Here is a 26,715-nt window from a genome sequence, read left to right as displayed (position 1 = left end):
TAAAAGGGCATATTGCATCAGTCAGTTTAGGCTAAAATATGCTGCAGAAAGAAACAGCCTGAATATATTAGTGGTTTACAATAATAAAAGTTTATTTCTTACTTGCATTCTGTACACTGTGGGTTGGTTGTGACCCTGTTACATGTCATCTGCATTCGGAGACTCAGGCTTAAGGGTCAGTGCCTGTGTGGAACATGTTTAGTCTCATGGCGAAAGGAAAAAAGAAACTGACTTTAAAAAAAATAGCACATGTCACGTTCACTTTCTATTTATTTGAAGTTACATGTTACATAGAGAAGAATGGCATTAATAGGATGCAGGGGTATATTCCTCCCATGGTAAGGGGCACTCCAAATTATATGGCCAAGTCTGACATCGGTAGCATAAGGAGATATAATCCTTCCACAGAAAGGAGCAGTGAATGTTTTGAACAGTAAAACAATCTACCATATCATTTTTTCTTTTCACATTTTAACGTTTTAAAAATTGAGATATTTCTCACGATCAGTGGTAAATTACAGTTGCTTGGGAGACTTTTTTCTCTATTCAGAGATTTTAAAAATATTGGTGTATCTTACAATCCATAATATTTTAGATTTCATGAAATTTGGCAGACCTCAGCTTTGAATGTCTTTGTCTAATTCACCTATTATTTCCAAGTGTGTAGACCGTTTCAAAGAGTAATATAGACTTAAAGACTGAACAGTTTAAAGCCTTTATGTTCAGATCCCTTACCACTGATATAAACCTTTGTTGGCATACTGATTTTCAGTCTGTAGTAGAGACAGCTGAAAAACGTTAGAAAAATGGAATGAGAGAAATTTGCAAAGGGAGACAAACAGACAAATCATCAGTAAGAATAGAAAGCTTAGAAATAAGCCATGTATGAGATAAGAATGGCACCATAAACCAATGGGTGGGTAAGAAATAGTATTGAATATATAGTATTTGGAAAACTGTGTCCCTGTATGCAAAAAAATAAAACTGGATCCCTATCTTATACCATGTGAAAAATGAACTCCAGATGGATTAAAGACTTAAATAGAAAAGTTAACACCAATAGCAAAGAATAGCAAAGAATGCCCGTTCTTTAATGACGTAGAAATAAGGAAAGCCTTCTTAAACAAGATCCAGAAAATACAAATCATAAGGCAAAAAAAAAAAAAAAAGCACTGGATATGGCTACATAAAAATTAAGGACTTCTTGTCAATTAAAGATACCAAAAATAATTTCACAGGTGATTGATCACAAGAAGGAACTTAGAACATCTAAAACCAATAAGGTTCAGTCATGGTGGCTCATGCCTGTAATCCCAGCACTTTGGAAGGCCAAGGCACTTTGGAAGGCCAAGGCAGGCAGATCACCTGAGGTCGGGAGTTAGAGACCAGCTTGGCCAACATGGTGAAACCCCATCTCTACTAAAAACTACAAAAAAATTAGCTGGGCATCGTGGTGCACGCCTGTAGTCCCAGCTACTCAGGAGGTTGAGGTTGGAGGCTGAGGTGGCAGGATCAAGCTGAACTGAGAGGCAAAGGTTACAGTGAGCCGAGATCATGCCACTACACTCCAGCCTAGATGACAGAGCAAGACTCCGTCTCAAAATAAAATAAACAAATAAATAAAATAAAATTGTATATTAAAAACTTTTATATTTAAAAAACAATAAGAAGCTTATACTTTAAAAATACAAAAATTCCTGAAAATCATCAAGAAAATATGGGAAATCTTAATGGGAAAAAATAAATTGAGCAAAGGACATGGATAAGAATCACACAGAAAAAGTCCAAAACGTGAACACGTAAATGAAGAGAAGTTCAGACTCAGAGAAACTAGTTTTCAGGGAAATTCAAAGTGAAAAAATAATGAGCCACCAGTCTACATACAGACATTAGCCCTTATCCTGAAGTTGTATATATAATTTCCATGTGTCTTATGCCAGTAAGAAATTAGATTATTATTGTATGCATTTTAAAATTTTGCACAAAACACATAGTGATGTGTTTAATCCTTTTGAAAAGGATTTATGCAGTTTTCTCACTCAACATTATATTCCTAAAATGTTTATCCACATTGATACATATAGATCTGGTCTATTAATTTTAGCTGGTGTTGAGGTTTTTTGTTTATTTCTCAGTATTGGTCATTCAAGAGTTTTTTTTATTGTATGACTGCATTTTAGTTTATCTGTGTCCATACTAATAATGCTGATGATTCTACTTTTGTATTTAAATAATACAGCAATGAACGTCTTTCTATATGTCTCCTAGTACATACGTGTGAAAGTAGAATTCCATGTCAACAACTAGAAGTGCTAAGTTGTAGGTTAGGTGCATCTTCAATTTTACTATATATAATAAATTGTTCTCCAAAGTGATTGTACCAATTTATACTATTTTCTGCTATTTCCTGCTATATATGCACGAATTCTTCTTTCCTTACATTCTAGCCAACACTTGTGGTATTATCAGATTTTACATATGTTTTGGTTAGACTTTTTAAGGTACTGAAATAGTACATTTTTCTTTTTATGTATTTTGGAGACAGGGTCTTGCTCTGTCACCCAGGCTTACTGCAACCTTGACCTCCTGAGTCCAAGCAATCCTCCCACCTCAGCTTTGTGAGTAGCTGGGACTACAGGAACGTGTTGCCCCACCCAGCTAATTTTATTATTACTATGTGTAGATTATTTTTAGAGATGTTGTCTCCCTATGTTGCCTAGGCTGCAAGGAAACTATTTTTAATTTATGTTCGCCAACTTTAAGCTTTATTAAAGATAACCCATGGACATAGCTGGAACCCTGTGAACTACCTACTTTTTAGTGAGAACCTTAGTCTTCCAATTATGCCCTTTTGACTGACTGCACCTTTTAATACTTACATGAAGTAAAAAACTCAGATGCCCTATTGGGACCAGGCAATAGTATAAGTAAGTAAAATGGGCCATGTATAAGAGACAATAGGGAATAGTGAAGTAAAGAGTGCATCTGGATCTCAGCACTACAACAGTTACATAGTTCTATCCAATATTTGCCTTTGAGAATGTTTCTCTACATTTACTAGGTCATCTGAAGCTAATAATTTTCTAAATCTTTATATATAAAGTATTTATATGTAAAATCTCCAGATTTTTAAATGTTTTTACCTAGTTCAGTTTAGTAAATGCTATAGGCTAAGAAGAATACATTTGTAGGTGATATTGTTCTGGTGCACATGGGATAAGCTAAACAAGCCTACTCCATTCACTCCCCTAGATCATATGTCTTAGAAAAAGGATTTATCACTTCGGGAGGCCGAGGTAGGTGGATCACTTGAAGTCTAGAGTTCGAGACCAGCCTGGCTGACATGGTGAAACTCCATCTCTGCCAAAAACAAAAACAAAAAAAAATTAGGCAGGCATGGTGACATGTGCCTATAGTACCAGCTACTCAGGAGGCTGAGGCAGGAGAATTGCATGAACCCAGGAGGCTGAAGTTGCAGTGAACCAAGATCATACCACTGCACTCTAGCCCAGGCGACAGAGCAAGACTCTGTCTCATAAAAAAAGAAAAAGAAAAAGAAAAATGATTTTTTTCCCAATAGTTTCACTAGTTTGTGTTTAGTTTCTGTCATTTTTTTTACTGTCTCACAACAGATAGCTCTATTTCATTTTTCCTACTCAGATTTGATTGACAGTATTAGTTAGGGTTTTCCAGAGAAACAGAACCAACGAGATATAGATATAGATAGACTGATTTATTATAAAGAATTGGATAATATGATTGTGGGGGCTAAAAAAAAAAAAATTCCCACAATCTTCCATCTGCGAACAGGAGATCCTAGAAATCCACTATAGTTCCAGTCCAAGTTCAAAGGCCTGAGAACCAGAAGAACTGACAGTACAGGTTCTATCAGAGTCCACAGGCCTGAGACCTAGAGCACTGATTATTTAAATTCTATTCCAAGTCCAAAGGCTTGAGAACTAGGAGCCAATGCTGTTCTAGTTCAAAGACAGGAGAAGACGGATGTTCCAGCTTAAGCAGTCAGACGGAGAGAAAAGTTTCCTCTCCTTTGCCTTTTTGTTTTATTCAGATCCTCAACAGATTGGACAATGCCTGCCCACATTGGGGAAGGCAATCTGCTTTAGTCAGTTTACCTATTTAAATGCTAATCTCACCTAGAAACAACACACACTCAGGAATAGTGTTTAGCCAAATATCTGAGCACTCCGTGACCCAGTGACCTCAACACATAAAATTAATCCTGACAGCCCTCCCTATTGTCAAGTTGACCCCCAAATGCTTCTCTTTAAACCATATTTAACTTTCAAATAAAGACAATAACAAGATCATAATTTGCCTAACATGGTATTGTTATCCCGCATGTAACCAAACACTCACTAACCTCTTTTCCGAAAGAGGATGTAAAGTCCTTGAGTGACGTTTACTCTTCTCCTTTATAACCTGTAACTTAAATACTGTGATGTAAAATTAACCATACCTAGATACTATGTTATAAGGTCAATACATCTTATGTTATGTGATAAAGAAATGAGAGGCCAGGAACGGTGGCTTACACCTGTAATTCCAATACTTTGGGAGGCTGAGGTGGGCAGATCACTTGAGGTCAAGAGTTCAAGACCAGCCTGTCCAAAATGGTGAAACCTTGTATCTACTGAAAATACAAAATTTAGTTGGGCATGGTGGTGCACGCCTGTAATCCCAGCCATTCAGGAGGCTGAGGCAGGAGAATCGCTTGGAGACAGGAGAATCGCTTGAAACCAGGAGACGGAGGTTGCTGTGAGCCAGGATCGCGCCATTGCACTCCAGCCTGGGTGACAGAGCGAGACTCTGTCTCAAAAAAAAAAAAGAAAGAAAGAAAGAAAGAAAGAAAAGAAAAAAAGAAATGAGAAGAAAAGAACCAAAGATAATCACTGAGCACGCGCGCACACACATATACACACACACACACACATATTCACGACAAAATAACGATGAAATACGACAATTACAGTCTTCATTTCTGTAACTGGTCACATGGCCATAGTTGATATTTAAAACTACCTTCTCCACTACCCATTCTTTATTTCCTTTGCCATAAGCAAGCACCTCAGCTAGTTGGGATCTGTACCTGGTGGGGTATTATGAACTGAATGTTTTTATCCTCTGCAAAATTCATATGTTGAAATTCTAATGACCAATGTGAGGTATGAAGAGGTGTAGACTTTGGGAGATGATTAGGTCATGAGGGCTCTGCCATCTATGAACCAGGAAACAGGCCCTCACCAGACACTGAATCTACTGGTACATTGATCTTAGACTTCTAAGCCTCCAACACTGTGGGAAATCAATGTTTGTTGTTAAAGTCACCCAGCCTGCAGTATTTTTGTTACAGTAGCCTGAATGGACTAAGACATGGGGTGACCCAAACCTTCATTCCTGAAGAATTTAGGCCACTGGTAGTCCGGCCTGAACTGGGTTGTTCGAATTTTCCATTGACCTTAATCACAGAGCTTGGTGATATTAAGAAGTACCCTAAGGGATCTCCTGTATTTTATTCATACTCTCCCTTACCTCCATTGTGAAGTAGTAGTCCAGTTTCCCTGTGGGAGGCAGAATCAAGCAACATAGCCAACACAGTAACTCCCTCCTTTGCCTGTTGATTCAAGAGCATAAGAAACCCAAAGTGGCTGGATGGCAGTCTTAACTTCTAGTTCAGTGAATCATTGTTGTGTGTCCTGGTGGAAGCATTCCTCCTTCTGGAACACACCTCTAGTCCAGCAGAGCATGAGCAGAAACAAAAAATGTTCTAGTGGATGACTAGGGGTAATAGTGAGTAGTACCATTCCCATTTCCACCCCTTGATTCCTGGCCCCCAAAATCCTAATTATAGGAGAAACAGCACCATATATTGGACACTGATTCAGAGCATATACAGCCTTCTGGAAAGCCTTGCCCCAGCCCTGCAAGGTATTGTCACCTAGCTGGCCTTGGAACTGAGTCTTAAAAATGTCATTTCACCATTTTATCAAACCAGCTGTCTCAGAATGGTGGAGAACACAGCGAGACCAGTGAATTCCATGGGCATGAACATTGATCACAGATTGTCTCAGAATGAAAGTGTTCAGTCTCTTACACTTAAAAACCACAGAAACAAATTATTAAATCACTTCCAACTAGATTTAAGCAATAATACTAGCATAGTGCCTAAGAGTATACATCAGTGCTGTCCAATAGACATACAAAGCAAGTCAAAATTGTTAGCCACATATATAATTTTAAATTTTCTAGTAGCCACATTAAAAAAGATAAAAAGAGGTGAACTGATTTTAGTAATATTTCATTTACACTAATAAATCATTATTATTTTAATATGTAATTGATGTAAGCAATCATTAGTTAGCTATGTTGCATTATTTCTATGATAAGTCTTCAAAATCTGGTGTCTTTTACATTTACAGTATGTGTCAATTTGCACTAGCCACATTTCAAGTGCTCAATAGCCACTTAAACTCATCCATACCATTTAACCTCATCTGCCTCAGCAAACTGCTTAATTCATCTGCCTCATCTGTCAAAGGGGAATCATAATAATGCTACTGTGTGTGGTGGTTGCGAAGATTAAATCGGGCACATAGAAAACACTTAATATATATTATTGTACTTGGGATCATTAGATAGATGGATGGATAGATAGATAGATAGATAGATAGATAGATAGATAGATAGATATCTGTAAGGGTAAAATGATGCTGAATGCACTAGATAAACGACAAGCCATTTTTCGTGAGTCAGTGCTTTCTGTGTGCTAATATATATTATTGTATGAGAATCTAAGCAAAGTCTTTGTATGGTAGCTATTGAAAAAAAATGATTAGGTGTCTTTAAATAAAAGCAGAAAGTAACTGCTTATGATTTAAGACAGTCAGGAAAGAGATTATGTTCTTGTCAAGCTTGTTCTATGTTACTCATTTTGCTTTCTATACCGTTTGAAGGAGAAATAATTAAGAATCCGTAAAGACAAACATAGAAAAACCCTGAGACGTGTTCACTCTAAAGTGGTGTAACTGATTACCTTCTTTAACTTCTTCTAGCAAATCAAATTCATTCTTTACTCAAGCTATTTACTCTACCTAGAATATTCTTCCTCCCTTCTTTGTTTGGCTGGCTGGCCTCTTATTATTATTCAGATTTCATATTAAATGTCAGGCCTCAGTCTTCCCTGACCATCTGTGCTAGAATAGGTCTTCTCTTTTATTCTCCTCTTCAGCAATATTATTGTTTCCTTTATGAGCTTATGTCAGAATTTATTATTACTTAACTTTTAATTTAGCTGCTTTTGTCTCCCTGTCACAAGACGTTTTGCCTCATAAGGGCAGGGCCTAGATTTGTCTTCCTCACTAATGAAATCTTAGCCACCATCACAGTGCCTGGCACAGAGTAGGCACCAAATATTTCTTGAGAGGATGAATGAATGATAGCCATGTTCTGTCCCCTTGTATATTGAGGGGTTTTCAAAGAAGGTAGTTGCAGCAATGATTTCTTAAACTAGTATATCTACATCAAACAGGGATGAAAACTTCAGGGGTTTTATAAAATCTAGTAGACTGTCAGTTCCACAGGGACAGCAACTGTGGATTTGAAACTCATTGCCTCCTAGCATTGTGCCTGTTATATTTTAGGCACGGATATGTTTCTGTTGATTGACTGAATAAATTAATTCTGATATGAAGTCACAGACTGCATAGCTATACAGGGAGGAATTTTACTCTAAGATAACATTTAGGATAAGTTAGAAAGAAACATAGTGATTACAGGTGATTTAAGACCCAGGTACTACAATAGCAATGCAATATGTGTGTATTTACTGTTTTTTTTTTTTTCCTAAAAGGGACCTGTTGGCTTACCTGGAGAAGTTGGGACGACTGGAAGCATTGGCGAAAAGGTAATTTTTTAAATTGTGTTGTTTTATAGGACGAATTCTAGGCTAAACACAAAGGACAGACTTTCATATGATCTTTTATGTGAATTAGAAATCACTTATAACTTTACCTTTACTGAATCTCTTAAATATATTGAAATATAGCTGATAGCACATAGGTTTCTAATGTTTACAGGGCAGAGCACCCTTTTGATTATAAAGATGTGATCTGAAGAGAAAAGATGGAACAGTCTAGATTTCTGACTAGAAAATATTATCTAAATCGACTTCGTGAGAGCAAGCCTTCTATGAGAGGCTTGAGAGAAAGCAGTTTTTGAAAAAGAAGAATAAGTTACCATTTTACCTTTCTCTCTCCCCATCTTGTGCTTGGTTCTTATTCCTATTCCCATTCTTACTATTTTCTTGAACTAAAATATCCTCTCTTCTTCCCTCTGCTTTTTCAAAACCAAACTGTTGGACTCAGCTGAATTCCCATCTCCTCTGTGAAGTCCACAGACTCCTCTCATCCTTCCTAATTTCTTCACTTCCTGGACTTAGAATAGTACCACTTAGTCTAAAATGTACTTACTCTCTGGTTGTTTCATCTCTGTTAATATCATGTCTGCAGTTACTGAGGGTAGAATCTAAGTTAAGTTTTTTAAATATCTCTTCTAACTCTCATGTACTACATTCTCAATTACTTAAGTACTACATAATATGTATTTATTGATTTTTTTACTAACAATGTAACAAAATATGAGTGCAGTTAAAAAATTAGCGTTATAATTTTTTTTCACTGAGTTATTTCTGTGCTGAGTTAAATCTTCTATGCTAAAATTTTGATACTCTTGAGAATTTTAATGTAAATCAGTTTGGTCTTTTTAAGCTGCTATGACATGATCTTCCAGAATTATTTCTTATGGCACTTAATTGTGGTAGGCAGACTATAAAATAAGGTTTTCTTAAATGGTTACACTTATTTGTTAAATTTTAATATGCTTTGATACTTTTACTATTCTCGTATTTCGTATGTCTCATAAAATAGTAAGCATTTCTTACAAAAATTTAACGTATGATACATGCTCACTTTTAGGTCTTGTTTATCCATAATTTCTATTTTCTTCATTTTAACAAGGCCTTTAATATTTTTCTCCAAAAAAATCTTAAGATAATTTTATGAAAAGTCTAACCATTTTAAGATAAAAGTGCCAAATTTGTAAATTTAAAAATTATTGGAAATAAGAATGAGGTGTGCATGTAAGACATGATTCTGGCTGATAGTTTTTCTTTCTAGGCTTAGCTCAGTCATGACTAATCTCTATGTTACTTTTTTCCTTTGTTCTCTTAAAAGGGAGAACGTGGAAGTCCAGGCCCACTAGGTCCCCAGGGGAAAAAGGGTGTTATGGTAAGAGCTCAGTGATTGAAAAATATGTTTCCAAAGAACGTAATAAAAGTAAGGCATTCCAGAGATGGAATTGCCTGGGTTGGAATTTGACTTAGTAAAAAATGTTAAATTTCCCATAGAATTTTATTTTTAAATGGTTTATCTCCCAGAATGCTATGTGATACTAAGGTACTTAAAAGCATGTAAATGAGATGGCTTAGTCAAATTATTCTAGTTTTAGGAGAGGAATTTAACCACCACAATTTGCTAAAATGGATGAAGAAGAAAATTCAATTAGAATTCTGCATACTCTGGTTTCTCTTCGGATTGTATAAATCTTTCACCTTTCAAAATTAGAATTCTACTTATTCTTCTACAGCTTGTAGTTGATATGATGCATATCATCATTGCCATTCTTCCATGGGTTTGTGGTCATGATGTAGTTTTTTTGGCATATGAGAGCTCAGAATCCAGAATTCATCTTATTCTCTTACATTTTTAATATAGGAAATGGTTGACAAATTTGATATCTGAGTTGCATCTTTTTAACTTACTAAATAGTTTTCTAAGTATGGTAGGAACTAGACTGAATGATTATTATCAATAAAAGGATCTTCCATACAGAAAATACCTTGTGATGGATCTGGTGGCACATAATACTGTCCACAAATTGATTTTAACTAACTTCTATATTATCAGAAAAGTCCTGTAAGTTGTTATTGTTTTAGCTATGCTATTTCCAGTTGCTGTCAGCTAGGAAATTTAGCATGCCTATAAGACTAATCAACTTCAAGAATCATTACCTCCTAAGGCATTTTCTGAATCAGTGTTAATATCATAAAGTGTGTGGTCCTTCTAAAGTTCAAAATGCTAGAATATTTGTACATATTTACATTCCTTAATTAGAGAGCTCCTGGACCTCTCTGAAAAGGATATAGTTTCATAACCTATATAACATAACATATATCTATGGATAAGATAACATGATCTTCAGAAAAATGAAATGAATGTTCTCTTATAAATAGGCTGTAGTATGTGATTCTGGCTAGCAATTTTCTTGTCTAGGCAAAAACCTTCTAATAAATGGAATATATAGTTCCTATGTAAAAAAAACTACATAAAAATATATTTTTTATTTCTATGGTCTGTCTGCAGAACATTTACTGTGGCCTTTCATATCTTGGTTAGAAAAGAAACATTGTGTCAAATTATCCCTTTTTATTATTGTTTATAATTTACTGGTTTGTCTTCAATGAAAATAATTTAAAGTAATAAGTATTTTACTTTTTTGATATTTTCCTTAAATTATAGGGATATCCAGGTCCTCCTGGGGTTCCAGGACCTATCGGTCCATTGGGATTACCTGTAAGTACCAGAAAGACTTTATGATTCCTTCTTTTTTTTTTTTTTTTTTTTTTGAGACCGAGTCTCGCTCTGTGGCCCAGGCTGGAGTGCAGTGGCCGGATCTCAGCTCACTGCAAGCTCCGCCTCCCGGGTTCCCGCCATTCTCCTGCCTCAGCCTCCCGAGTAGCTTGGACTACAGGCGCCCGCCACCTCGCCCAGCTAGTTTTTTGTATTTTTTTTTTAGTAGAGTGGGGTTTCACCGTGTTAGCCAGGCTGGTCTTAATCTCCTGACCTCATGATCCGCCCGTCTCAGCCTCCCAAAGTGCTGGGATTACAGGCTTGAGCCACCGCGCCTGGCCTATGATTCCTTCTAGAGTGTTTATTTTCATTTAAACTCACCAATTGTTACGCTTTATTGTTGGTTTTTATTCAAAGTAAGTCATGTGTAAACTAGTGGAGACTGCTTCTCTCCCAACTATACAAAACACTCTTGAATTTGTCATGATATCTTGAACTTCCTTACCTCTACTTGGTATATAATCAATTTCAGTCCTGCAACCTAAGCTAAAATGCTTTGAAGTTTCTTTTGAATAACCACATATAAGGAAACAGGATTAGTAAGATTAGAAGTGAGACCAATTGGATAAATAAATCATAAGTGTAAGTTCCAACATAATTTTCTTGGAAATTTGTAAATATTTTCACACAACCAGATAAAATTCATAAAAACATATTTATTAAACAAAAATTGGGGTATTGAAAATATTCCATTTGTTTACAAAAAGATAATGAAATGTTCCCCTAAATTAATTTTGCTTATCCGAATCTTACAACTATTGTGAACTTAAAATATGAAAAAGATCAGCCTTTAGGATCCCCTGAGCAGAACTTTTCATATCAGCGAAAACTTATTATTTGTGAAGCTTCTGTTTTAAAAATAAGCCTGATTTTCTAGTATATTTGTAAATATGTTGTTGGCTTTTAAATTTAGGAAGACTAGTCTCAGGAACAGTTACTAATCTCTTTAGTCACATAAAATAAATAAATTTGAAATACTAAAGTTTACTTCATTTTTATCTACCTTAGGTTAACAGATAAATAAATTTTGTTTTCCAGCTGAGTCTTGATTAAAGACTGTAGCTATAAAAAGAATTCATTTTAATTGACTTAATAATAAATAGCAACTTAATCTCCATTGCAGGCTATTTTTATAGCATATTAATTTGGAACATTTTGTGGCATTTTTATGATAACAAAAAAACTACTTTTTATGTGATGGGATTGTCATAAATGTCTAGAATAATAGTAAAGAAATATTACCATGATAGCCATTGCTTTTTTAATGGCCAGGCAGAATAGACTGATCTGACTAGCTGAATGGATATCTCCTTTCTCCATCGCTCCATATGTGTGCCTTCTGAAAACAACTTGGTCAGTGAATATTAAAGGCTTCTCCATTTTTTGTTCAGGGTGTAAACACCCAGACATTAAATTTGTCCAAAGAGTAGAATATTTCAAAAGTAGAATATTGGTAGAGGGCAGTGTGGTTAAAGCATATTTTTAAGGAAGACTAATCAATTTTAAGAATGTCCTGGGAGAATGATATATGTTATAAGAAAGATTATGGCTATTATTCTGATAGTATTCTTGTGAATTGTACAACTGATTTTTAAATTTACAACATATAGGGTCATGTGGGGGCAAGAGGACCACCTGGGAGTCAAGGTTCTAAAGGACAAAGAGTAAGTAATCTGTGGAAAAAAGTACATTAATAACTTCATAAATAGTGGAAAATGTGCAACAAAAATAGCATCATACCTTCTAGAATTCTGCTTAGATCTTGTCAGGTTTTTTTCTATTTTCATTATATTAGATGAATGCCCTACGTTAACTGAAATACGACTCATAATCATTTGTAGTTACAAAATCACACTTTTCCATTTTAATTTTTATGTATATCACTAACTCATACAGAATTCTTGTTTCTTATTCCCAACCTCCAATTCCATTCTTTGAGAGAATGGTAAATGTGAAGATCTTTAAATGAATTATTTCTCTACAGACTTACATAGCAAGGAAAAATGACATCATGACAAAATAAAAAGCAATAAGTGGAACAAAGATACACAAGATGAATAAGAGCTTATTAATTGTAAATCAAAGTTATTATAATCATCATTGTCTAATAATTATGTATACAGAATTAAATAACAAATCTTCATCTCTTTAAGTTGTATCTTAAACATTAAATCCTTTTTAAAGAAATAAGAGCCACTATTTACTGCAAGCCTGTCACATGCCAGACACTTTTTCATATATTATCTCAATACTCAAAACCACCCAAGAGGGAGAAATATTATATCTTAGATATTATAGTTGAGGAAACCGGGGCTCTCAAAGTTTAAGTATATGGCCTCTATAGACACACATAGAAATGGCACAACCAGTATTCAAATCTTAGTGTGTCTGACTCCAAAGCCCATGCTATTCAATACCATATGGAATATCAGGGAGTATTTTTAAAATAAATTTGGATATGTGGGCTTTAAGGATTCTGTGTTATGCCTTGACCTTACCTTGGTTTAAATTTTAGAGCTTATGAAGAAAATATTTTAAAATTCTAAAAATATCCTCTACCTAACCATGATTTAAAAAAAAAAAAAAAAAACCTGCAGTTTTCCAGTTCCAGTTTGCAAATGGGAGGAGGTTGTTAATGAATTCCCAATTCGAAGTAATGACTTTAAAGTCATGTCCTGTGTTTTCAGTGAAGCTTGAAGAAAGAGAGCAGATTTGCCTTTATTATTGTTTCTTTTCTGAAAAACTATTTTCCTTCCTGGGTTCCAGATTTATACTCTATGGTCACATCTCTAATATATTAGCCCAAATGAGATTTACAATAAAATAAAAAATGATGATAGATGATTTGTACCCAAACTGCATTTAGTGGATAGTACCCTGCCAGCATTCAATATTTAGTTAGGTCAAATATGTTTATTCAACTTTGTATTAGTCACAATGGGAAAGTTCAACCAATTTGTGACAGATGAGAAAAAGAAGAAATACTTATTTGCTCCTTCTGTTAATTAAATAATTTGAGTCCTTAGGCAGAAACTGTGTATCTAAGCACAGTCTTTTCCTAAACCACTTTGTGCTGTCTCATTAAGTCATATGGGAAGTTCGTTTGTTCTGCAGTTTTCTAACTTCACCGTGATCCTATTACTGTTTCCTGATGTCACTTTATCATCAATTCCTACTTCCCCAAGGATCTGTTTTCCTCACATCCTTCAAATACAGTTTACTGATTCTCTCCCTAAATGGTTCTTCATCATTTTTAAAAATTTTACCCAGGATCCAACAAGGAAGCTTTGTTTAGAAATAAGGGCTTTAGAGAGAGAGAGAGAGAGAGAGAGAGAAAGAGAGAGAGAGAGAGAGAGAGAGCTTTCTTTACTGAATGACTATTTTAGGTAAACAATGGACATTGGGTATACAAAAAAAGGACTGAAGACCAGAATATTTGAGAAACAAAATAGTTGGGACGTTCCCTTCTGGTAGCCACTGATATATTCCTGTTTTTACTCTCTTCTCTCTTCAATCCATTTCCCACTAGGGCTGTAATCCCAATACTCTAGGCCCATTCTTCCCAATGTTTTTCACTCACACACACAAAAAATGAGAATATTGGTCCAGCCTACTGAGATAAATGAAAAGGGTACCTAGCTGCAGATTCCTGTGTCTGGCCTTTCCTTGCCACCCCAAAGACTGAGGAGGGCACTAATTTCAGCATATCTGTAATCTCTTTGTGGCAAATATGTGTCATAGTATGTTGGAGGGAAGCTCTGCCTAAGTACATTTGCTCAGAGACCACATAGAGACTTTTCATTATGGAACTGGTACTTATACTCTCTTGCTGTTCTGACTGTGATTGGTGCTGTTAACATATTGCCCTATGACCATAATGAAGGGTAAGACTACTCCAAGGAGTCTGCTTCCTATCTGCTTCTCTCCTGCCCATCCATCCACCATACAGCTATCTAACATTTACTGATTCCCTGCAATTTGTCAAACACTATTAATACCATGGAGGATTCTAGACTTAATTATCTCTTAGATCTAAACCACATAGATTTTCCAGTCTAATGGTTTTTGAAGGATCATGCAATATGGCAATTTTTCCAAAGAACAGGAAAAACCCAAACAAGCACTAATGTCCTACCATCTCAAGAAACAGCCTAAGTAATCCTGCCTTTTATATAGCTGAAAAAGATAACAGGATTGTCTAAAAATATCATTCTTACAGAGGTTCTTAGATGAGAAACATGGCATAAACTTTAAAGTATTATTATTTATCCTACATACTCTAAGCTTTGTTTCTACCCTGTATGTTTAGCTGAAGAATAATTAAATAAAATGAAATAACTTAATATACCAAAGCTAATTAATATGATACACAAAATCATGTCCCTTATGTAGACAATATGAGCTAGCAGGTTCTCTAATTCAGTACCAGAAAGACAGTGGTTTAGCCTCTTGGGTCACTAGAAATCAGCACAGCATCAGCTATAATTGAACTCTTCAGAGCTAGGCAGCTGATCCCCTGGTATTACTCCATTACATGCCTCTGTGTGCAGCTACCCAAACAGGAGAGATGATGACACAGAGCAAAGTTAACCTCATCTTTTTTCTTGACCATGAATTGGTAAGGATCATGAGACACATTTAAGTTTGCACTGTTTCTCTAGAGGGGCAGCATAGAGGCATGCAACTGAGTATTTTTATTCAGACTATGCCACTTAAGATTTAAATGGGAGGGAAAGATTAAAATAACTATATTAAAACATGTAATGTTTTAAGGTTTTCTATGGAGGAGGTAAAATTGATCTGCCTATAGAAATTCTGAAATTTGTCCCTTCAAGGAAATGCTTACCATATAGTGGTAAGCAGTCCTCAATTTTCAAATTTAGATTCAAAGCTAGATTCAATACTGAAGCACTCCAGATGATAAGCCGGATCTTCCTCTATGGTTTCTTCTCCTGAAATAGTTTATAACAAGAAGAGAATCAAAAGATTTTTTTTTCCTTAAAATCACTGATAATGTTAGTTTCTGCTTAATAGAACGTTTTGTTTCAGCTGTATAAATCATGAGCCAGAAAAGACTGCTAGGCCTAATTAGTTAGGCACGTGAGTGATGTTAATATTCATATGAAGTAGTGGTTCTGTAAATTGATTATTTGTGAATTTAGTTATTGCCTATAATTCAAGTAGCATTTATTTTACAAAACATGCTTAGTTTGTGTAGTAGCTGAGCTGTCAAATTTTTATTTCTGCTATGAGAACTTACTAATACAGCTCAGTGCAGCCAACTTTAATTTTCCTAAGAATGTAAATATTAGGTTTTCTCTTTAGCCAGCATAGTTACTCCAAGAGAATATCCATGAGATATTTTTAAACGATTATTTTAAAATATAACTATGCCAAATTTAGGTGCCTATTATAATGCTATTTGCCTAACTTTCTTATAGCCTGTCATAAAGCTTATTTTGTCTTAGAAGTCAAAGCAGACATATACACTAACCCATGAGATAATTTCTATAACCAATATCAAAGTGAAATTTAAAGATGTTGGTAAAGCTAAGCTTTCAGTTAATTAGCTTACTCTTGCTTTAAACAGAGAGAGTACCAAGCTCTCCTAGAGTTCTTCTGCCAGCCTTAAGCTCTTATCTAGCAACTTGAGGCTTTATTACCTTTAATTAACATAACTGCATTACTTAGACCTTTGGGTTGTTTTTTAAAACTAAATGTGGTTATCATCACTGTAGTCACGCAGCTTCTCTTTCTTCATTCTCTGTGTTGTCTTGACTTAGAAAATGAAATAATAAAGTGAAAGTATTTTACTAAGTAAAGGGTTTTTTAAAGAAGCATTCTTTTATTTTTTATTGTTACTGTTTGTACATATTTATGGGGTGGGTGTGATGTTTTGTTACATGCATAGAATGAATCATAAACAAGTCAGGGTATTAGGTATGCATTACCTTTAGCATTTATCATTTCTATGTGTTGGGAACATTTCAAGTCCACTCTTCTCGTTATTTTGAAATATACAATAAATTATTGCTAACTACAGTCACCCTACTCTGTTATTGAACAAAAGAACTTATTTCTGTATTTCATTGCATGTTTGTATCCACTAACCTCCTTTTATCTCCCTCTCCCACCCATACACCCTTCCCAGCCTCTGGTATCTATCATCCTACTCTCTACCTCCATGAAATGAATTTTTAGCTCCCACATGTGAGTGTGTAGGGCAGCTAGAGATCACATCCAGCCCCCATTTTAGTCCTCAGTGGGTTTTTCAGCGGGCTCTGGAAACCTGATTGACACCAGGCAGATTAACAAAGACAAGTTACAAATTATATTAGTTTTGTGTGTATATGGGGATCTTTACAAGAGAGTGAAGTCTGAAGTGCCCAAAACAAGATGCTTTTATACTTCTCAGACAAAGAGTGATAAATCTGAGAAAAAGTGACAGGACAAAGAAAATCTAGCTAGAGTGGTAAACATTTCTAGGGAAGTCACTAGGAGATATATTGGGAGTGGGGGTGTAAAGCAGGTGGAAGATACGAGTTACTTCATTAAGTGTGTTTATTCAGGTCCATTGCAGCCTTCAATTCTAAGTCTCTGGTGATAAGGACTGTTTTCTCATACTGGTATGGAGAAGGTAGCTCTCCCAGAGGGGTCTTGGTTGCTTGCTGCATTCAGGAAGAGAGATCAGCTTGCCCTTCTGGAAACTACAGTTTCTCCAGTGTTTTCATGACGTATTTTGGGATGGTATGTCCTTCATTCCTTCAAGTGAGAACATGCAGTATTTGTCTTTCTGTGCCTGGGTTATTTCACTTAACATAATGACCTCCAGTTCCATCCATGTTCCTACAAATTATTCCACTGTGTAGGTATACCACACTTTATTTATCCATTTGTCCATTGAAGGACACTTAGCTGATTCCATGTATTTGCTATTGTGAATAGTGCGGCAATAAACATGGGTGCAAAAGTCCCTTTGATATCTGATTTATTTTCCTTTGGATAAATACCCAGTAGTGGAATTGCTGGATTGTATGGTAGTTCTTTTTTTTTTTTTTGAGACAGAGTCTCACCCTGTTGTCTCACCCTGTTGCCCAGGCTGGAATGCAGTGGCATGATCTCAGCTCACTGCAACCTGTGCCTCCCAGGTTCAAACGATTCTCCTGTCTCAAACTCCTGAGTAGCTGGGATTACAGGCACCAGCCACCTCGCCCAGCTAATTTTGTATTTTTATTAGAGACGGGATTTCACCATGTTAGCCAGGCTGGTCTCCAACTCCTGACGTCAGGTGATCCCACCCACCTTGGCCTCCAAAGTGCTGGGATTATAGGCGTGAGCCACTACACCCAGGCTCCATAATCTGCATACTCTTTTCCCTAGTGGCTATGGAATTAGTAATAATTCACATTCTCACCAACAGTATATAAGAGTTCCCTTTGCTGTGCATCCTGGCCAATATCTGTTGTTTTTTGTCTTTTTGATAATAGTCATTCTTTCTGTGATATGATGATATCTTATTGTGGTTTTGATTTTCATCTTTCCTGATAATTTGTGATGTTGAGCATTTTTTCATGTATCTGTTGGCCATTTGTTTGTCTCTTAAGAAATATCTGCTCATGTCTTTTCCCCAATTTTTAATAGAATTATTTTTGTAACTACTGAGTTGTTTGAGTTCCTTGTGAATTCTGGATATATAGTCCCTTGTCAGATGAATAATTTGCAAATATATTCTCTCATTCAACAGGTTGTCTCTTCAACTGTTGATTGTTTCTTATGTTGTACGGAAGCTTTTTAGTTTACCATAGTCCCATTTGTCTGTTTTTGGTTTTGTTTCCTGTGCTTTTGAGGTTTTAACCCAAAAATTATTGCCCAAACCAATGTCGTGGAGCTTTTCCCATTTTCTTCTAGAAGTTTTATAGTTCTGAGTCTTCATATTTAAGTCTTTAATCCATTTTGAGTTGATTTTTGTATATGGTGAGAGATAAGGGTTTAATTTAATTCTTCTGCATCTGGATATACAGTTTTCTTAACATCATTTATTGAAGAGACCATTCATACCCCGTTGTGTGTTCTTGGCACCTTTGTCAAAAATCAGCTGGCTATAAATGTGTAGATTTATTTCTGGGCTCTCTGTTCTATTGGCCTATGTGTCTGTTTTTATACTAGTACCATGCTGTTTTGGTAACTATAGTTTTGTAGTTTATTTTATTTTATTTTATTTTATTTATCTTTTAAAGATGGGGTGTCACTCTGTCACCCAGGCTGGAGTGCAGTGATGTAATCATAGCACATTGCTGCCTCAAATTCCTGGGCTCACATGATCCTACTGCCTCAGCCTACCAAGTAGCTGGTTCTACAGGCACATTCCACCATGCCTGGCTAATTTTTAAATTTTTTGTAGAGACAGGGTCTTGCCATCTTACCCAGGTTGATCTTGAACTCCTGGGCTCAAGTGATCCTCCCTCCTTGGCTTCCCAAAATATTGGATTACAGGTGTGAGCCACCACACCCAGCCCAGTAGTGTACTTTAAAGTCATGTAGTGTGGTGCTTCTAGCTTTATTCTTTTTGCTTAGGATTACTTTGGCTATTTGGGCTCTTTTTTGTGTTCCATATGAATCTTAGGATTTGTTTTTCTATCTCTGTGAAAAATGACATTGGTATTTTGATAAGGATTGCACTGAATCTCTAGATTGCTTTAAGTAGTAAAAGTATTTTTTAAATGTAAAACATAACATGAGTGGTTATCATTACTATATGTATTCCTTAATTTTAGAAGGAGTTCCCTTGATTTGCAATACCAATCAGCACTTTACTTGTGAATGTTTAATATTCATTTTGTAAACTTCTGAATTTCAGGTCCTCTATTCCAGCCTGAATTCACTTGCTAACAGGATTAACCTCATTTCTTTCTAACCTTTGAAAAAATATGATAAACTTAATAAAGCATAGTCATTCAGTCTTTGTATATTTAGACATCATGGGAGTCAGGCTACTCATCTAACATCTACAGACTTCAGTTTCTTCATCTTAAAAATTGGGGTTTGGACTAGTTCAGCCATGGCAGTAGGTGATTTCTGTGCCCAAACAAGAAACTGGCAATTAATTATAAGACTTAGTCCAGCTAGATGCCGCCTTTTCTACGTATATATCTACGCAGCCACTTAATCTGATTTATCTAAGAAATGAAACGTATTTTCTATCTTTGGACCAAACAATCTTTTTTAAAAAAATTCTAAATGTACAACTGTGTGTCTGGGGGCCTTTTGAAGCTTAATGCTTATGGCTGCCACCATGTAAACTCAGAATGACTTCTAACTTTCTAACTCTCTATCATTAGCCTTGGAGATATCTACTTCATTGGGCTTGATCATCTAGAGTGGAACTCCTTATCTTCCACCACTCCTTCCTCTCCACCCCAAGCAAATCTACATTTCTAATTTGCTTCCTATTGATGCTGTTATCTTCTACCAATTACTCAGTAATAAAATATCAAAGAAATACATAGAAATTCTAGGTTGTAAAAGAGTTTTAAGGGCCCAATTAATTACCAGTGGACACATTTTCAATTTAGACCTTACTTGTTTTTTATAGTATTTTAGAATGTTGACGACTCATTCCTTTTCACACTCTTTCGGCCTTCTTCTTTTGTTACTCAAAAAAGTTAGCTGTGTTTCTTTCAGAGCAAAAAGAGAAGAATTAGGCATTGAAGGTGCTAGAGAAAAAGAATCAATACAGATGGATGAAATTTCAAGATCATCTTGAGGGTTGAGGGTGATTATTAGAGCAAAGTCCTGAGGGACCTTCATTCTTAAGACTTGAGTTATCCTTTGAACATTGTTCTTTTTTCATCTTCAGATACTCAATTATTGAATATTCTAAGCATGCCCCCTCATCAGAACTTTGCACTTGCTGTTTTTTCTGCTACAGTGACCTTCCCCAAATCATTTGCGTAGCTTGCAATCTTACCTCTTTTAGGTATCTACCCACATGTCACTTTAGAGAGACTTTTCAGGCCACCCTATCTAAAATAGTCCTCTCCACCTTGGATACTCTCTAGTTCTTTATTTTTCTTCATTATACTTAACTACATATTTTCATTTTATAATTTAGTTTTACATACTTATTTGCTTGTTCATGAATTCAGGGATTTGTCTCTTCTCCCTACCATGTCCTCTGGACCTAAAACAATGCCTGGCTTTTAGTAGGCACTCAGTATACATCTGCTGAATGAATAACACATGTTAAAAAATACTGATCTATTAAATTAAGTCTATGCTCCTCAACTTGATCTTCAAGGTTTTGCACAGTAAGACTGTAGTTCAGTTTTTCAGTCCTTCACTGGAAAATAGAGCAGAAAGGAAGTTGGGAGTAGATTATGGAGTACCTTGAATATAGACTTAGAAATTGTAGGGCCGGAGCTATGGCTTTATCAGGATCAGTGGAGCTACAGATCCTCCATGAAGTGTGTGTTCTGTCCAAATCCATGAATGTGCCTCAGAGGATCAAGGAATGCAGTTACCCTAAGAGTTCCCAAGAAGGGAGTCCTATTATAGTAAATAGCTTTTAATAATATAAAGCTAAACCAAAGCTTATCTCAGATGTGATACAAGAGAAGATTCTGAAGCCTAAAGGACTCCTTCAAATCTGTATGTTGTCCTGGGAGATGTGTGTCACTGTTCTGTATAGAAATCTTCAGCATCAGTTTTCTGCCAGATTATTTAAAAGTAAACTTCAGTCCTTCACCTTATAAGTCCTAGTCTTCTTTTCCACACTTACATCTTAATATTTGTCAACGTGTAATCAATAGCCTAACCAAACAAACTATGTTTTTATTCTGTGACCATCTTTTTTCATGCCTCTGTATTTTCTTCTCATACTATCCCTCAGTGTAGAGTTTCTTCTATTTGGAATAAGTCCAGGAGATCTCGACCTCCACCTGCTAAAAATATCTTTATTCCCATTACAAATGTGAAGGTTGTCTCCTTCTTTGAATTCTTGTTTTGGCCCTTGGCATGTCTTATCTCTATATATACATTATTGTCTTTTGTGTATTTGTATAATAGAGAAACTTTCTCTCAATTATAAATCACCGTAACACTTAATACAATTCCTTTTCCAGAGGTATTCAGTTAGAGTCTGTAGAATTGAATTAAGTCCCTGAACAAAGACTTTAAGGTCTTCCAAAGAAAGTGATAATTTAACGAAAGAGTATTCTATCATTTTATTATAGAATGACTTTTGCAACAGCTTTTTTGCAACTAATTATTGAATGAACACTGGGAAGTTTCAAATTTACACGAATATTTTCAGTAGTATTTTCTCTACCTTTTCTGTGCTCCTGCCATCTCCCAGTAATTCCTGGCAAGCAGTTGCATAGCAGGTATAATGCAGTCAGCACTCATTTTCTTTCTTTTTTTTTTTTTCATTCCAGCTAAACTTTATTTCTTTTTTTTTCTTTAATTTTTATTTTAAGTTCAGGGGCACATGTGCAGGATGTGCAGGTTTGTTGCACAGGTAAACATGTGACATAGTGGTTTGCTGCACAGATCATCCCATCACTTAGGTATTAAGTCCAGCATCCATTAGCTATTCCTCCTGATGCACTGCCTCCCCCCAGGCCCCGTGACAGGCCCCAGTGTGTGTTGTTCCTCACCATGTGTCCATGTGTGCTCATCGTTCAGCTCCCACTTATAAGTGAGAAAATGCTGTGTTTGGTTTTCTGTTCCTGCATTGGTATCATTTTCTAATAATGTGAAAAGAGCACCATCTTAAAATATTAAACTTAAGGAGACTGTTTAGAGAAACAAATCCAGCCACTTTTGATTTAGAGTTGATTAAGAATAAATCCTGGTTGACTGCTGAGTAAACTATAAAGTGAACGAAATACCCAAATAACACACCTATAACCACCTCAACCTCTGAGTTAGCTATTTTTGTGCTCATTTGACTTACTATTTGTCATTAAATCTTAAAAACATGGCCTGATTCTCCCATGCAGAGAGGTTGAGCCATATACGCAGCTGTATTATTTTCTGTTGTCAGGCATAAAATCAAGCAGAAGGAGTTTGTCAACTAAAGAAGGGCACAGCATCTTCACCTGTGAGGACACTTAACAGTTAAAAAAAAAAAAAAGAAAGAAAGAAAAGGGAACATTTCAAATTAACAACAGGATATTTTTTTCACCTCTAGGGACCAAGAGGACCAGATGGTCTCTTAGGGGAACAAGGTATACAAGGTGCCAAGGTAATCACTGATTTTTCTCATTTCATATACAGTTAAATTTTATTGAACCCGTATGTCTTACTGGTCTAAAAAACAACATATTTCCTTACAAAAATATGGTTCTAAATTTTCTCTTTGTCTAAGTATGAAACACATAAAAGTTTTTACTACACACACAGAGATGTTTACTTTTCAGTATTGAACTATATACTTACTATCTTTTTGTATGTGAATATATGCTAGCATATATAAGACGATAATTCACATTCTTACTAACTCACCTGGCTTTGATGCTTTGTTAGGGTGAAAAAGGAGATCAAGGAAAAAGAGGGCCTCATGGTCTTATTGTAAGTAATAAAACATTTCACATTAAAGATGAACATTTTAAGTCTTTTTTGTTTTTCTTAGTATGATTAATCTTTTTGGAGGGGACTACTTGACTCAAGCATTTTCTTTCTCGTGTAGGGGAAGACTGGAAACCCTGGAGAAAGAGGAGTTCAAGGGAAACCAGTAAGTAATAAAAAAAAAAAAAAATCAGGCTATGAACAATTTTTATCTGCTATTTTCTGAGGAGAGGGACTGCTCAAACAATGTTTGGGGGATTTTTTGACACGTAAAAATTGCATATATTTGCAGTATACAATGTGATATCTTGATATATGTATAAATTATGAACTGATTACCCTTATCTGCTTTATTCTCTGATACAACTATTGTTTAGTGTTCAGTACGTTGGACTAAAAGAATGTAAGTTCTTTTTCTCCTTTAATCATTGGGTCATTGTTTTATTTGAGCAAGTTGCTTATCCATTCTGAGCCTGGGTTGTACCTATCCGTAACTGGTGGTTATAACTGATACTTTTACTTCACTCTATGATAAGTAGAGTGAAGATAAATTAGTTTTACTGTAAAACCCATTTCAAAATAAAATGGCATGACATATAAATATAGTGAGACATTAATAAAGCTAACATAATAAGTAAATTTTTTCGGGCCTCTTGCCTAGTTTTTTTTTCACTCAACTTGAATTCCTTTTAGGCCTTTGGAGTGTAGAGCTGTGTGTGTCATCATGCCTTCCCATGGCACTTCTTAGGAGTTGTTAATATTTTATAATACTAGTTATTTTCCTACCATCAAAAATCTTACCAGAATTATACATTTTTTTCCCTGAAAGGCAACAAGTTCTGTGGTTATCATCACTAAGTAAGAGGAAAAAGAAGTTAAATAAAGATTTACCCACACATGCATACTTACACATAGACACATAAGATAGTACATGTATATGAGCACATAAGCTTAGGTATATGAATATTTTTACTTTCATTCAGAATTTTAATTTTTAATGATGACATTTTGATTTGTTATATACACATATATATAATATAAAGTTATAAAAATAGATAATATAAATAGATTGCAGCTCGGGAGACAGAAAAGGATAGAATAAAAATGTTTTAGCTGCTATAATATTAATAATTGTTTACATAGTAAATGTCACTGCATTTGCTTGTTCCTTTTTGAAATCTGCTGCCCCCTGCCCGCTGTTTCCCACAATAACATTGTATTTAACAGTGATCCAACATAAAATACCAGAGACCTAAGACAGAAAATAAATGACTATGTCTGGGAAAGAACTTGTGTGTGGCGATATATTATTGATTAACGTTATCCTCAAAGAATGTTACTTGAGTTTTAATATTCATCATCTGAGTTTCTATTATATCGATATAAATGGTGTTTGTATATATTGACTACTTTGCTATACTTTATACAGTGCCGATACATTGCAGTGAGTGGAAAAGTTTGGAGCTCAAGTTCATTCCTCTCATTTTAAAAAAAATGAGGCCCAGATAAATAAAATTACTTATTCATTTTGTATTCATTTATGTACTGAAAATGAAGGTAAAATTATAGGTCATTCATTTTTTACCTTCCCTAGAATTTTACCTTCATTTTTAGCCCATCAAGATATGCTTGTATAAATGTAATATTTCATGTTTGACTTTCTCAATTAAATAAAAGATACTAGAATCATTTTGTAACCTCACCCTGATTTGAAACCTTACCCTGGCAAACGTGTTGCGTAGTCTCCTGGAAGAATTAAGTTACCTTAGTGCATGACAAGGTTGGACATTAAATATGAATTTATAATAGTTATTGAGGTTTACTTGGCTCTATACCTACATTGTCTCCTTCTCCTTGATTGAATTGAGATCTTGGAGAAGCTGGGAACAATCAATTGAAAAAAGCCAAACAAGCCCCAAAGATTCATTTGATCCTTCAGCACAGTCTTAGTGTCTCTAGTCATTTATGCACTATCAACAAACAGGCAGTGGTGTACATTAGAAAACTAAATTCGAGGTCAGATTGACCTTTGGTCTAGTGTATGCTCCTAGAAACCATATAACCGTGTTTAAATTGGTTAGGGCTAGGCATAATGGCTCATGCCTGTAATCACAGCAGTTTCAGAGGCAGAGGAAGAAAGGTCTCTTGAGCCCAGGAGTTCGAGACCAGCTAGAGCAATGTAGTGAGACCCCCATCTCTAAAAATACATATTCTTTATTTTTAAAATGGTTTGGATAAGAGCTCTAAGACCCTCTCCATCTCTAAGTTTTCATAATTTTAAGCCAGGAATTAAATGAAAACTGGCAACACATAGTGCTCTGGTAATCCAGATAACTGGTAAAAGTGTATTTGTCTGTGGACCAACCCTGTTTCCTATACAATACTTGCCTCCCATACATCTGACTCAAAAGAAAATCAGGAAGAAAGACCACAATCCACTGTGTTAATAAGGTGTTAAGGCCTGGATCACTATTTTAGGTTCTCTAAATAATATAAAAACTATCATAACTCATACATTACTGAGTATTTTTTTAAATCTAGATATTCTATCAGTTTGTGAGATAGGGGTGTAAAAATTCTCCCGACTATAATTTTTACATTTCTCTATGTCTACCTTTAATTCTTTCCAATTTTGCTTTATGTATTTTTAAATTCTATTGTAAGTTTATTCACATTTGTAATTATTATATCTTCCTCATCAGCTGATCCTTTTATTTGTTAAAAAATATTCTTCTTTATCTCTGGTAATGCTTTTTACTCCTGGTAATACTATTTGTTATGAAGTATACCTCATCTGATATTAATACTAATATAAAGTTTCTCCAGGTTTCTTATGCTTGCTGCTTACATGGCATATCTTGTTCCTTAATTTACTTTCAACCTATCTGTGTCTTGATATTTAAAGTGAATATCTTATCTTATAGTTAGACCTTGCGTTTTATTCATTCTGACAATTTCTGCCTTTTAATTTGAGCATTTGTTCAATTTCAATTTAATGTAATTATTGATACTTAATTGATATGGTTAATTTGGGTCTCCCATTTAATGATCTGTTTTTCTTTGTTTCCTTTTTGTTGTTATTGTTCAATGTCTTCTGTTTGCATTGAATAATTTTGAGAATTCTATTTTAATCTGTCTGTTGGATTTTTAGCTCTATTTCTTCTCATTATAATTTTCCATGGTTATTCTAGGTCAAGGGTCAGCAAACTTCTTCTGTGAAGTGCCACAAAATAAGTGTTTTATGTAAATACTTAACACAAGTGTAAGAAACTTGCCAACAATATAGGTCCATTTACTAATACTTTTTTATGCTATAATTATAGCATAATTATAATTATATTTATATATATAATTATAATTATGCTATATATATAATTATAATTATAGCATTAAAAATTTTATGTATTGTATCTACATATATTTTAAACTACACATTTGCAAAGTT

At 35.1% G+C, this 26,715-nt stretch overlaps 1 protein-coding gene across 1 annotated transcript in view; it reads left to right on the top strand.

Moving 5' to 3' along the window:
- COL24A1 (collagen type XXIV alpha 1 chain) overlaps positions 1–26,715 on the top strand; it is a 388,650-nt gene that overhangs the window by 219,775 nt on the left and 142,160 nt on the right. Inside the window, exons 25-31 of the mRNA XM_033225467.1 lie at positions 7,868–7,921; positions 9,249–9,302; positions 10,593–10,646; positions 12,314–12,367; positions 22,894–22,947; positions 23,229–23,273; positions 23,392–23,436. Of these exons, the coding sequence (XP_033081358.1) occupies positions 7,868–7,921; positions 9,249–9,302; positions 10,593–10,646; positions 12,314–12,367; positions 22,894–22,947; positions 23,229–23,273; positions 23,392–23,436 (360 nt within the window). The remainder of the gene's footprint in view (positions 1–7,867; positions 7,922–9,248; positions 9,303–10,592; positions 10,647–12,313; positions 12,368–22,893; positions 22,948–23,228; positions 23,274–23,391; positions 23,437–26,715) is intronic.

This window comes from Trachypithecus francoisi, unplaced genomic scaffold (genome assembly GCF_009764315.1).
Source record: "Trachypithecus francoisi isolate TF-2019V2 unplaced genomic scaffold, Tfra_2.0 Lachesis_group12, whole genome shotgun sequence".
NCBI classification, from domain to species: domain Eukaryota; kingdom Metazoa; phylum Chordata; class Mammalia; order Primates; family Cercopithecidae; genus Trachypithecus; species Trachypithecus francoisi.
This window is presented reverse-complemented; position numbering and strand designations above follow the sequence as displayed.